Genomic DNA, 12,314 nt, shown 5'->3' with positions numbered 1-12,314 from the left:
TGACATGTGTTATGTCATGTTTATGACAGTGTCATGACAGTCTTATTCAACCCCCTTCAAATAAAGTGTTACCGATTTTGTTATTTTTAAACTGGGACTGTTCTGCTGTATCTTTTAATTCTTTGTGTGTGTCTACTTATCAATATCCAATTAACAACAGAAACTGTTTTAGATGTGCCCTTAAATAATTATTATTTTAGTAGCAGTTAGAACTGTTTTTTTTTTGTTTAACTGCAATAGTAACACATTTTTTCTTAAGGTTATTAAATGTAGAGTCTCATAAAAGCCCCTATTTAGTGAAAATGTAACAGAAATCAGCACAAAAAAATTAAGTATTTTAACATTGTAAGATACTGTACGACATAAGATATTGTATCTTCTACCTACTCCTTTTCGAACAGAAAATATAAAATTTGCATGTCACTTGGGCAAAATAATTTGTTTTACCTTTTATTTCTTAAGTTTGTTTCATCCTATTTTATTTAGTTTTTTTTTTCTTTCTTGATTGTCTTTTCTGCCTGTTCGAAATAAAATGAAAAAATAAAATAATCTTACAAAACACTTTCTATTATTATCTGTCATTAAAACGGTAAAAATAAAAACGTTGAAATAGTCAACCGCTTTAATTTATTTGCCTGTGTTCTTAAGCATCTGTTCGTTGACTTCTAAAACACACACACACACACACACACACACACACACACACACACACACACACACACACACACAGCTGTCCTGTCAACAAAGACAAACTGCAGGGCTGCAGAGTGACAGCAGGGCACGGTCGCAGGGGCAACAAAATTGACGATAAGTTGAGGAGGAGTTAGCCGAGGTTACCAGCAGGTCAAATAGAGGTGGGAGTCTCTACGGCCACACTGGAGGTGTCTGTTCCCCCTCCCATCTACAGCTGAAACAAATACAGGCTTAAACTTACAGTTGAACCCATGACCTGCCTTTGACCTGCTGAGTGGAATTGGGGGAGAAGGCCAGGGGGGGAGGGCGGGACGGCAGGGTGGGGCGAGTGTGAAATGTGGGCATGTTGTTGTTTGGAAGACCCTCCAAGAATCTGGAAGAGCCCTATAAAACAGGCCTATAAAAGCAACACAATGTTCCTCAGTTTAGGCATTGACCTTTGTTGCTTTTTAGTTCAAGATGCCAAGAAAACGAGCTTTAATTTGGTTTCCTGACTGAACTAGAGTTGTTTAATCAGGAGCTAAACTTTCAATCTGCTGCCTCACGTTTGAACTTTTTTTTTCATTGTGTTCTACAGACGTGTCTGATGCAACCAACTCCGTGACATTTCAGTATTGTTCTGCTCTAATCAACGTGCAAATGAATGCGACCCAAGTCGATAGCTGCGATTCCACTGGACACCTAATTGCGCAAACTGAAATTACAAAAATAAATTAACTAAATGGAAACATCAACTTTGAGAAAACTTACGTTTTTTTTGTTTTTGTTTTTGTTTTTTTATAAAAGGTTTTCGCGTTCGGGTGAGGTGGTTTTTCAACTGTATCGAAATTATTGTATTTCATAAAACTGTTTTTTTTCGCATCACACAAATCGTGTGATCAGCATCTGGGTGTTACTGCTGGTGGAAAATGCGAATAAGACGAGAGAAAGTGGTAGAACGATAACTTTGAATTAGTTATACAAGTGCGATTTAATTTAACCAAAATTGTGGGTTTTTTAGGCATTAGCAGAATATCGACAAAGTTTTGCGTAGGGTTGTAATGGAAATGCAGCTAACAACGCCAAATTCCTCTCCTCTGCCTTATTACTGTCCCACCTGAAAGAACAAATAAACACACTAACAAGTGAGGAGGGGCCGACGAGAGCCGGAAGAAACGAGGGAAAGGGTTTGCTGAGAAAGGAGAGAAGAGACAGAGAGGGGTCACGAGAAGGGTAAAATAAAAGAGAAAGTAGTAAAACGGTGTGTGTTAGTGTTGTCCCCATGCCTCCCTGCAGGCCTGGACACAATCCCACAGCTGTGCCTCTCTCTGACTGCCTCACACACACACACATACACTTACATGCACAGAGAATATTTACAGTCTCCACCAAGATGACCTCTCCATGAACCCCAAAGGGGAGACTCCTCACAGGCCGTGCACTATACTCATGCCGGCCCGCCCCCTCATAAACATACACACACACTCAAACACTCCTATAAAACAGACTGGTGAAAACAGTGTGCGCACGCACGCATACACACACACCCACACACAACAAACAGCAACATAACTCTCTCAGTCGGCTAACGGTCCATCAACATGCCGGCGACGTGTAAATAATGACAACATGGGAGCGTGTGGGATCAGATCTACCTCCGTTGTCCGTCCTCTTGAGGGCTCCATCTTTGTGGGGACAGAGCTCACATCTCTGTCGGGGAAAGAGGGTGTAAAAGAAAAATGGGTCAGGAACAACAAGTCAACACAAGAGTACGGGAGTGTTTTAGGACTTGAGCTGGACAGGTACCGACTGTGGGGTGTACTGCCAGCAACGGTTAAGGAAAACACCCTGATTTCATCTGCCAGCTGACGGCCGTTATCCCTCAGAGGGACTATCAGCACAGGGGAGTTTCCAGCCAATCAGCTTTCTGCTTTGCTTCTGATGAGTCAGCTCATTCTCAGCTGCACTTTGTCCCAAATCCAAAACCCAAAGTGACATTAACTACCTTTAGGGTTGCTTCGTAAATCCCTTTAAAACATACTAATGCCTCAGCTTAATCTCCCCTTAACAAATCCTCCATCGAAATGTTTGCTTTTGAAATGGTAGCAGAGGTGGCAATTAGAAATCTTGTGGTTTACTGAAAAATGTTATGGTTTATTTAGAAATATACCACCTGTACTTTACAAATATTTATACCCAGGAAGCATCTGGACAACAGCTCTGGGTCAATTTGCCACATTGTGTCATTATTATTAAACGAACAAGTTGATACTCCCTATTGACTACACACTCATGAAAACACTAGCAAACTTGGTCAACGCGCAAGTGACTGATATGTTGCATATTTTTCGATCTAGAATTTGTGTGTGCTCCCCATTTTAATACCACCCTGGGCAACCGCCCATATGGTCCAAATCAAGAACTACAATAGTAAACAGGTACAACAGTTGCGTAATTTTAGAAATTCTTGCGATGGAGGTAGTACTGGTAAATACTGCAATAATAATAATAATATCAGGTATGTGCCTCTTTTCTCCCCTCTCTTCTGTGCTTCCTGCATTTTTTTCTATTTCACACACATATGGATGCCGTTGCAGAACTGGCTGACAACAAATTCACAAGTTACCGCCACTCTTGACAAGGCCGCACGAAGCAAACTGACCAGTTTCAGCCGATGTGGGGCATTGCAACACCCGGCAGTCTCAGCTAATGTTAACTCTAATAGGAACAAGTTTGCTTGTTGTTTAAACAAGACCAGATAGGCCTGTTTTATAATGGCGAAAGAAGTTTTGCCAACTTTTCTTCAAAGCTTTGCTCCAGTTTATTAAGTTTGCTGTAGTTTGTGTAGGCACAGGTCTGAGACTGCAAATCTCAATTAGTTTTACCAATCATTGTGCTGTGCATTTACCTCAGGAATGCTTTGGAAAATAAAAGAACAAAGGACGTTAGTGCATCTAAGTGCAGTGTTGCATGCTAAATTAGCCGTAGCCTTGCCAAATTGCAGTTACTTTTTCTGCTTTCTGGTGCTCTAGAACATACGACTGGAAGATTAATGCATAGGAACATTTTTGCCACTTTATTGGGCAAAAGATTGCAAATAAGAACAAATTTTTAAAAAATATTATTGAGAGAAATTAGTGTCACACCCACTGATAAGAGTGGTAGAATAGAGTGAAATGTCTCACCCTAACTTTGGAAGACTGTTTCAAAACTGTGTATAATGTTATGTTTCGTTTATGATTAGGCAACCAAAATAGGTCCTAAAAAGACAAATGGAAAGAAGAAGTAAGAAGTACTCACCACACGGGCCGCTCTCTCCTGGGATTCACACTTTCTGCAGAACCACGGACCAGTCGGCACCTGAACAATTCCATAGCAGGCTGAAGAGAGGCAGGAATAATCAGACATTACAAGAAAAACGTTTACAATTATTATTACTACAAACAGTAAAACCAGTCTGTCAGTGTATTTACTCTGTGTGCTTTATTTGAACCTCCTTCTCAAAGTTTCCATACATAAAATCACTGAATAATTAATGAAAAGCTCGTGTAGCAGCTTTCAGGGTAAATGTTTAATTTTTAAACAAATATTGAAGGTCGGGGGGAAAAATGTCCAGCTCTCATTAAATCAGCAGTTTGGCTACAATTATCAGTTGCTCTGGATGAACACTTCAAATGCTGCTTCAAACACCCATCCCAGCTCAGCAAATCTCACTCCAGCCCCTCCTGTTTCATCAGCATCCACAAAAAGAAATAAATAAATATATATGTGATTTCCAAAATCAAACCACATTTTTTGGCACGTAAGCATTTACACAACAATGCAGGTAAACATACAGATCCAACTGCCCTAAATACTGCACTAGCATCTTAAATAGCCTACCCCTACACATTTTCAGATTATCTCTGATGTGACCGGGGCCCGTAATCCACTGGAATGAAAAGCTATAATCCAAAATCCTGAGAACAGGAACAGCTGATCCAATCGCTTAAAAGCTTGGCAGATTTTTTTTTATGTTGCTAGGCAAATTAAATCAGAGTCTGATGCCTGTTATTTTTTTTTTTTTTTGGAGCAGTTTATAATAAATTTGCACCTTTGAGAAAACTGGGTTTGTTTATTTATTTGAATGTATAAATATGACTGTAGAGATAGCGAAATGCAGTCCACTTTGTAAATATAACTGCCTTCTCTTTTTTGTAAACTAAACGTTAATTACTTTTTTAAGTATCAACAAATGCAATGAAAGACAAAAGTTATGACGGGAATATTAAATCTTTTCAGCAAAGTACATGTCACATAGATAAGCCTAGCTAATGGGAAATACCAACTAAGAATGGGCTTCTGACAAGTTTGAAAATTTAAAAGCATAAGAACTTATTTTAATGACAAGCCAGAAAATAGCAGCATGACCAGAGTTTTCTCTGACTCCAAGTGGATTTTCTCACCTGTTGGAAACTGCTGGTCAGCTGGCTGAAAGAAGGCTAATGCAGCCATTTTAAACATAATCAAAACAAACAAAAACACAGAGTCCGAGAATGGAAACTGAGCTAAATAAATACTGCATATGTTTAACAGAAAAACAAAGCAAAACTTTGTTTTGCTTTGCTTGCTAAAGAAGCAAGAATCCTTGCTTCTTTAGGGGAAACAACACAACATATAATCCCAATTTTAGTTGACAACACACTGTTTGAGCAGTGAGCTGTGAAGCGTGACAAGTGTCTTGTAGCCTTCCAGTTTTTGTGGTGTGGTTTAACATTTCATCTGTGTTTTTCGTTTTCTTCTGCTGTGTGCCAAGATTTTTTGTTCTTTCAGCCTGCTCACCAGCAGTGTGCAGCTAGGTGTGGGAAAAATGACAGAAACCTTTAACCACATGTTTACTGTTTAAAACGTTGGTAACCCACCCAGGTTTTGAACTGAGACATGGATCAACCTGTCTAGATGTTAAATGAGTTCAAGTGGTTGTCATGGTAGTGAGAATCCTAGCCAATAGTACAAATAAAACACACCCAAAGTATCATTCTTTGTTTTTTTTTTTCCTTTTTCACTCCTGCTACAGACATAAATGGGTCACTGTGTTGAAGACCAGTGCAATGATACTGTGTTTATTTTACCTAAAGCTGAGGGGTTTTTAAACAGCTAAGTGGTTTGTTTATGTTTTCAACTATTTTTATACATACACACAAAAAAAAAAAAACTGATTTGACAAGTAAAAATGTGACTCCTATGTCAAGTAAAGTCAGTCAAAAATGGAAATAATCTGAAGTCTATTTTTTTTTATTCAAGGCAGTATGTTCTTTGCAGCTGCTTTTAGTGTGGAAAAAAATCACAGTAATAAATGTGACCCTTTGGCAAAACAAAGGGACCTTTCAAACACCAATTTTCTGACATTTATCTTTAAAGTTTTATAGTTAGAATACTATAACATTCAGTAAAAAAACAACAACAAAAAACCACATTATTTATGATAACTTTTCACATGTTTCAATGTAAGTTCAGATACATAAAACACCCCAGAATTTTCAGCTTTTAGAAATGCCTCATGAATCTCATATGGACTCTTGTTTGGGCCTTGCTTTGTAATTTTCTTAGGGCTTTATTTATTTAAACCCTGTCACCCATGCAACTGTTTTCTCTGCCATACTTTTTCCTTCCACTCAACGTTCTATACATACCAAATCTACAATATAGCACTGTTTCGGACAATGACAGTCTTCTTGGTAGCTGTCAAATTATGAGTCTTCCTCATGTTTAAGCAAGTCTAACATGGCCATACCATAAAGCAATGACATTAAAATCTTTTTTTTATTGCTTTAAAGTAACAGTCTAATTCTTCGCTTCGAGTAAGGCATAACAATCAAAACTAACAGAAAAAAAGCACTCCCTCTGTGTAATGAATCTACAAATATATGAGTTCCACTTTTTGAATTGAATCACTAACAAAGTAGTTGCCAACAAAAGTTCAGTAGCAGCTTCCAAAAAAACAAAAACACGCCGATCAGCTGTTTGGATCCGTTTACAGTTGTTCAGCAGCTTCTGTCTTTGGCTGTGTTTACTAAGTGGACACATGGCTAGCTGTTGCTAATGTAAACATTAGACATCACCATCTGAGTCATCTCAGCTGCTGTAGTGGGACCCTGCATGCAGAGTGTTTTGGTGTTTGGACGTAGCCGTGTTTGCTTTCTAGGTTTGACCGACTTTAGACCAGTATTCTTGGCTCAATTTGAAGTGCAACCCCAACTGGAGTGTGTCCCTTCCTCTTTCCCCTCTTTCATAACAGCTTCTGACAAGGAAACAATGGCAACAGCTCGCAGCCAGAAACGTGTTCATGCTGCCGCTGTCAGCTCCCATCAGCGTGCAGGCTGGGTTAGCTGGCGAGCCGAAGCAGCGAGGAGCCCGGCAGCATGTGTAGAGCCTGACCTCGGCTCGGCCTTGGTGGGAAGCAGGCAGAGGAACAGGAGGAGGAGGAGGAAGAGGCTACATAACCTTTCAACAAGACAACGCTAACTAGCATGAGGGCTAACGGCTAAAGCTTGGCTAGCAGCTCACCTTGGTGCACAGCGACGTTGCAGCCGTGGCCGTCGCAGTAAACCAGCGGGTTTTCCGCCCAGCCGCGTTCGTCCGAGCACACACAGCAACCGCCGATCATCTCCTTCATGTTACTCGTCAACAGCTTGACATCCGCCGTAAGACAACGCTCGCCGCAGACCATCTACGAGGAAAGCGGACATGCGGAGGAACACACAAGGACTGACCGCAAAAAAAAAAAAAACTTCGTCGAAGACGACGGTCGTTTTATCCGCAGCGACGCTCTAGGTGCCACTCCACCGACATGTCATGTTTTAGACGTGTTTACGTTCCTTTTCGAGGCACTATTTTGTTTTCACCAAAACATCGCCGTCAGGGCTCGATGGTGGAGCAGAGGGGGAACTTCGTAGCGAACAGGAAGTGCGTAACGACGCACGGTGAGTGATTAGAGCGACGTCAGTAACGGTAGCTTTTTTTTTTCTTTTTTTTTTAATCCACATGGACGTGTGAAGAAAGGAGACTCCACTCTGCAAAACTCAGTCAACAGAGTAACAAGAAGCTGCGCAAACATGTTAAATACTGAAGAAAATATTATGCTGTGGATTAGAGATTAAGTTTGCTTTAAAATAAAAAAGCTAAACAAAATAAATTAATGATTGATTTAATTTAACAAAATTGCATATTAATCAAGGAGAAGGTAGCTTGAGGGAATCCCATTTCCCGTGTTTCCCCACCGCCTCCTCCAGATCCATTAGCTCTGCTTTTAGGTTGTGGTTAAAAAAAATTCCTCTGAGAAATGTTACACTCCGTAAAGAATCTGATCCAACTTCATTTCCTGCTGCTTCCTCCTAGTGAAACATCACGTCCCTGTGGTTTTTGTCGCGCTAACCAGATGCCATTGCGGCAGCTCAAAACAAAACAAAAATACATTTAAAAAAAATAAAATGCAATTCTTGGTGCGTTTGCACTCGTGACGATATACCTTAAACAGAAAAATGCTATGCTAAATTCTTCGTGATCAGACGAATTGAAATTGTGTAAAATACGTTCCAAGATAAACTAGTTACACATACTAGCTGTTATATTAGAAATAGATTACTTTTCGCTAAAATTACAAGTTGTTATATTGACAAACTTCAAACTAAGCGGTTATTTTTGCCATTAAAATGTTGCTCTCATTTACATGTATGAGAGAGATATGCAAGGTCAGCTCCTACTTTTTATGTGAATCCTGGAAAAATCTCTTTTTAAACGCGTCTCTTTGCTGGGTCGCCATACACCAAGGAAACTTTGGATTAAATGCAATGAATGAATAAGCTTCAACCAAAAGCATGACAGTTTTAATTGATAATCTAACTAATATTTCGTCTAATACAGGTTATTCAAGTGGAAACACTTGTATTGATGACTTGTTGCTTAAATTAATGTAACAAAACTCTGATAAGAAAGATCTAACTCCACATCTCACCAACTCTAATTGTTTTATTGATTAGTTAGCAAACAAGTAAAAAAAAAAAGTGCGTAATTTATTACTAGCCAAGTTGTTCTCTCTTATGTCAATTAAGGTGTTTATTGAATATGCTAAAAGTTGCCCATTTAAATCATTTAGTGTTCCCCTCTTCTATCCGTTTTCACCCTCCCCCACTGTCGGTTGCAGTCAGATAAACTCTGGTCCTCTTCCTGCCTCGTTTGTCCGGGTTACTGTGACAGTTTTAAGTTTTAGCTCCGACTGTAAATATTGAAATGTTTACGTGAGTAGCTCTGTTTTTTGCAGCCGTTTTGTAGACTTACGAGGATCAGCACAAACCTGCCTTTCACCAACAGCTTGTTTTCTTCTCCTTCTTAATTTGAAGAGTGGCTAAGAAAAATTAGCCTCTGTGTTACACACCGGGGAAACGTTTAGTGGCGACTCGCTAGAATGCTCCACCCGAGCTGATAAACAGGTTATAAATGTAAACAGTTTTATTTACATCTATAAGTGCAATTATTAAGTTATTTTATTTAAAAAGAAAAAAAACATGTTTTTTTTTCTGTTTCTGAAGTTTTTCCTGACACAGCTGGGCAACCACACCCACCACATTGCCTTGGCTGCCAGGGGAAAAAATATAAAGTTATTCCTTTAATTTCCTCCTCCCCCTTTCAGTAAATGTGTATGTTTGTATTCTCCCGTAAACTAAGTTACACCATACATTTGAAACAGCTAAAGTGCATGGCGTGATTTAAGCGCTTCACCTTAAATCATCAGCATCAGTTTTACTTATTATAAAGGGAAATTAAAGCACAAGGGTGACTTCTTAAGTCTCGGACTCGACAAAAAAAAAAAAAATCTCCCTAAAATGTAAAACCTGTGAAGGTATACATTGTATGTAGCTGCATATCAGCATGTCAGTAGTCCGCTTTGTTTTGACAGTTCTCCATGCCGTTGCCAAGGATGCTCACACACACTCGCACACGCTATTCCAAGCACTCAGCTGCTGCTTGCATCACTGACTTCTGTGAGCGTGCTCCTGCGCTCGGTTTCCAGAGAAACGTAATGACTTGCCAGTAATGTGCAGGAGCACACGAGCGTCCTCCGTGTAATATGGTGAGCGAGAGGTCCCTGGGAGTGCCTGCCCATTGTTTGCTTTAATTTCAAATTGCTCAAATGCTCCAGTCGACACTGGACCTTGCACTAAAATGGGGATGGTGTGTGTGTGTGTGTGAGTGTGTGTGTGTGTGTGTGTGTGTGTGTGTGTGTGTGTGTGTGTGTGTGTGTGCGTGCGGTGGGGGTGGTTCAGGGGATGGGGGGGTGAAAGAGAAGAAGAAGAAAAAAAAAAGTGAATGGTGTGTGGCAGGGGAAAACCTATTAGAGCTGGAGAGAACAAAGGGAGGCGAAAGGAGGGGGGCAGTGATGGTGGAAGGGCCAGTATAGCTGCTGAGAATGCTGAAAATGGTAAATAATTTTAAGAACTTGCTTTTGATTAAGTCAGAGTCTGCACAAATAACACGTAATGCTGCTCAGGATGTCAAAGAAAAGACATCTCTGCGAAAAGAAAACAACACTGTTGCTGTCTTCTTCCTGCTAAAGTCGCCAAATTGCGGATAATGCTTTCTGCAATTTCTTCTATATTTAACTAAAAACTAAACCAACATAATTAGTTGATTTTCTTTTTCTTTTCTTTTTTTTGAAAGAGTATGTATTTTATTTCTGCCGTGGATGGACACACATTCAGAAGAAAAAAAAGCAAAAGCTCATCACAATATTGTTTTGTAGTTTAGTTGACTTTAATCTCGGACACTGACAGAAATCTTGCACAGTTGAACCAGTTGATAACAAAATTTTGAGAATTTAAGCAACATCGTGAATAGCATGCAAATGCTTAAAAGAGTTAAGGACAAACTTTTAAAAAAATTCCACGTTTAAAATTACACTCCACTTAGTTTGTCCCTTTTTTCCCCCCACAACAACACTTTTCATGTGGTTGTGGCTATGTTTTTACAAGACGGGTGAAATTTTAGAGTTTCGTAAGTGTATAATGGGAAACATGGAGCATCCGAGGAGAAAGAATTGTAGAAAAAGAAGCAACTTGCAAAATGCATCCTGCAAATCAGATGTCAAGGTTGTAGTCTTTGCAACCAGCATATGGAAAGAAAGAAAGGAAGATTGCATTTGTGTGTGTGTGTGTGTGTGTGTGTGTGTGTGTGTGTGTGTGTGTTGGGAAATGGGGACTCACAAAGGAATTGCAGAATACATCCTTGGGAGTGTGAGAGGAATGTTTTCACAGATTGACCTAATACACACCAACAAATTAGAACTTCTGCATTCAAACAATCACACTTACAGGTTCAAGCCACACTTCCTTTGGAATTAAGCTATTAGTTGTCTTTTTTATGTGTGGGAGATAAATAAATAAAATAAAAAAAACACTACAATGATAATTAACAAAAATACTCATGGACGTTGCGAATGAAGATCGGCAACCAAAGTTTTTTTAAAACAACTATCAAAAAGTTAAAAAAAAATGTTGCAAGAAAAATGTCCATTCGCCCATCTCTTTTCCTGACAGGGTTGTGAAAGGCTGGTGCGTCTTCCATGTCAGGCACCTGAGACATGTGCCATAGTGACTTTCCTTTAAAATTAAAGAATTGAGGGGGAAAAAAATATTCGCATGCAGGTGGAAAGGATTCCATCTCAGTCTATCGCCCTGTTGCATAAATGCAAACTCCACTCCGTTGTATATCGTGACCAAGCAAACGCAAAAGTGAAACCAAATGAACCTGACATCAATTTAGGCTGCAAGTTATTTTTCTTGGTATCTCCTCTTCCGGTAGTAGGAATTCTTCCTCATACCTGATATTTCAGTAAACAGCGACGGTTTGTTTATGTATTTTGTATGCCTGCAGAGATACATACAGGAAGGTGAAGCCGAGCCCCTCCAATCATGTCTTTTTTTCCTGCTTACCGCATTCATCAGTATTTAGCTAACTGACGGAGCACAGGGGACCGAGGAGGAGTTGTGGAAGGGTGGGGGTGGGGGGGGAGAAAAATACAAACAGTCCCAACACGGCGGGGTGAAAGGTGAAGAGAGCCCTCCCCCCACCACTGTCCGCACATACTTCAGGCTCGGATTGCAAGTAAAAATCACATTCTCTCGTGGCAGTGGGGGGTGGAGAGGAACTCATTGTTTTTGGCATGGGGCAGTGGGTTTGTGTCATAAAATGTCCATGCTCTTACAAGTGCCAGCGCCTCCTTGACCAAGTGTCTCTATAAAACTGAATGCGAAACAAATGAGAGCTGCGGCGGCGGAGCGGGAGGAGCGACGCGTTCGGCTGGACGAGTGTTTGGGATGAGGTGGGTTTGGGTGGAGGGCGGTGGGTGGTGGTGCGGGGGTGCTCAGGAGATTTGCTCTGCAGCTTTATGGGCGAGGAGGCAAAGCACAAGCCGAAATGAAATGTTGAGTGTGGAAAGTTTTATTCTGAAAAATCTGCAAAAACCAAAAAAACCCTCTCAATTTCAAAATATTAATGTCAATATCAATGTCAGAATTTTTGGCTTATGTAAATTGAAAGCATCAGACAATTCAATGCACATGTGTCCGAGCGTGCGCTCCTCTTTCACACACACACACACACACACA

General features: G+C 40.1%; 1 protein-coding gene across 6 annotated transcripts in view; it reads right to left on the bottom strand.

Moving 5' to 3' along the window:
• The window catches only part of mllt10 (MLLT10 histone lysine methyltransferase DOT1L cofactor), a 53,452-nt gene that overhangs the window by 37,416 nt on the left and 3,722 nt on the right, over positions 1-12,314 (bottom strand). For 3 of the 6 annotated variants that reach the window (XM_016669362.1, XM_007547872.2, XM_016669363.1), the window contains exons 1-3: positions 7,219-7,801; positions 3,973-4,052; positions 2,328-2,382 (exon numbers count right to left, since the gene is read on the bottom strand). In XM_016669362.1, the coding sequence (XP_016524848.1) occupies positions 2,328-2,382; positions 3,973-4,052; positions 7,219-7,381 (298 nt within the window). In that variant the 5' untranslated portion in view covers positions 7,382-7,801. Of the gene's footprint in view, positions 1-2,327; positions 2,383-3,972; positions 4,053-7,218; positions 7,802-12,314 lie in introns of those variants that run through there. The other 3 variants (XM_016669366.1, XM_016669365.1, XM_016669364.1) reach the window with 2 other exon arrangements.

This window comes from Poecilia formosa, unplaced genomic scaffold (assembly GCF_000485575.1).
Source record: "Poecilia formosa unplaced genomic scaffold, Poecilia_formosa-5.1.2 Scaffold22, whole genome shotgun sequence".
Classification (NCBI taxonomy): Eukaryota; Metazoa; Chordata; class Actinopteri; order Cyprinodontiformes; family Poeciliidae; genus Poecilia; species Poecilia formosa.
The sequence above is the reverse complement of the archived record's forward strand: the minus strand, read 5'-3'. Positions and strand labels throughout refer to the sequence as shown.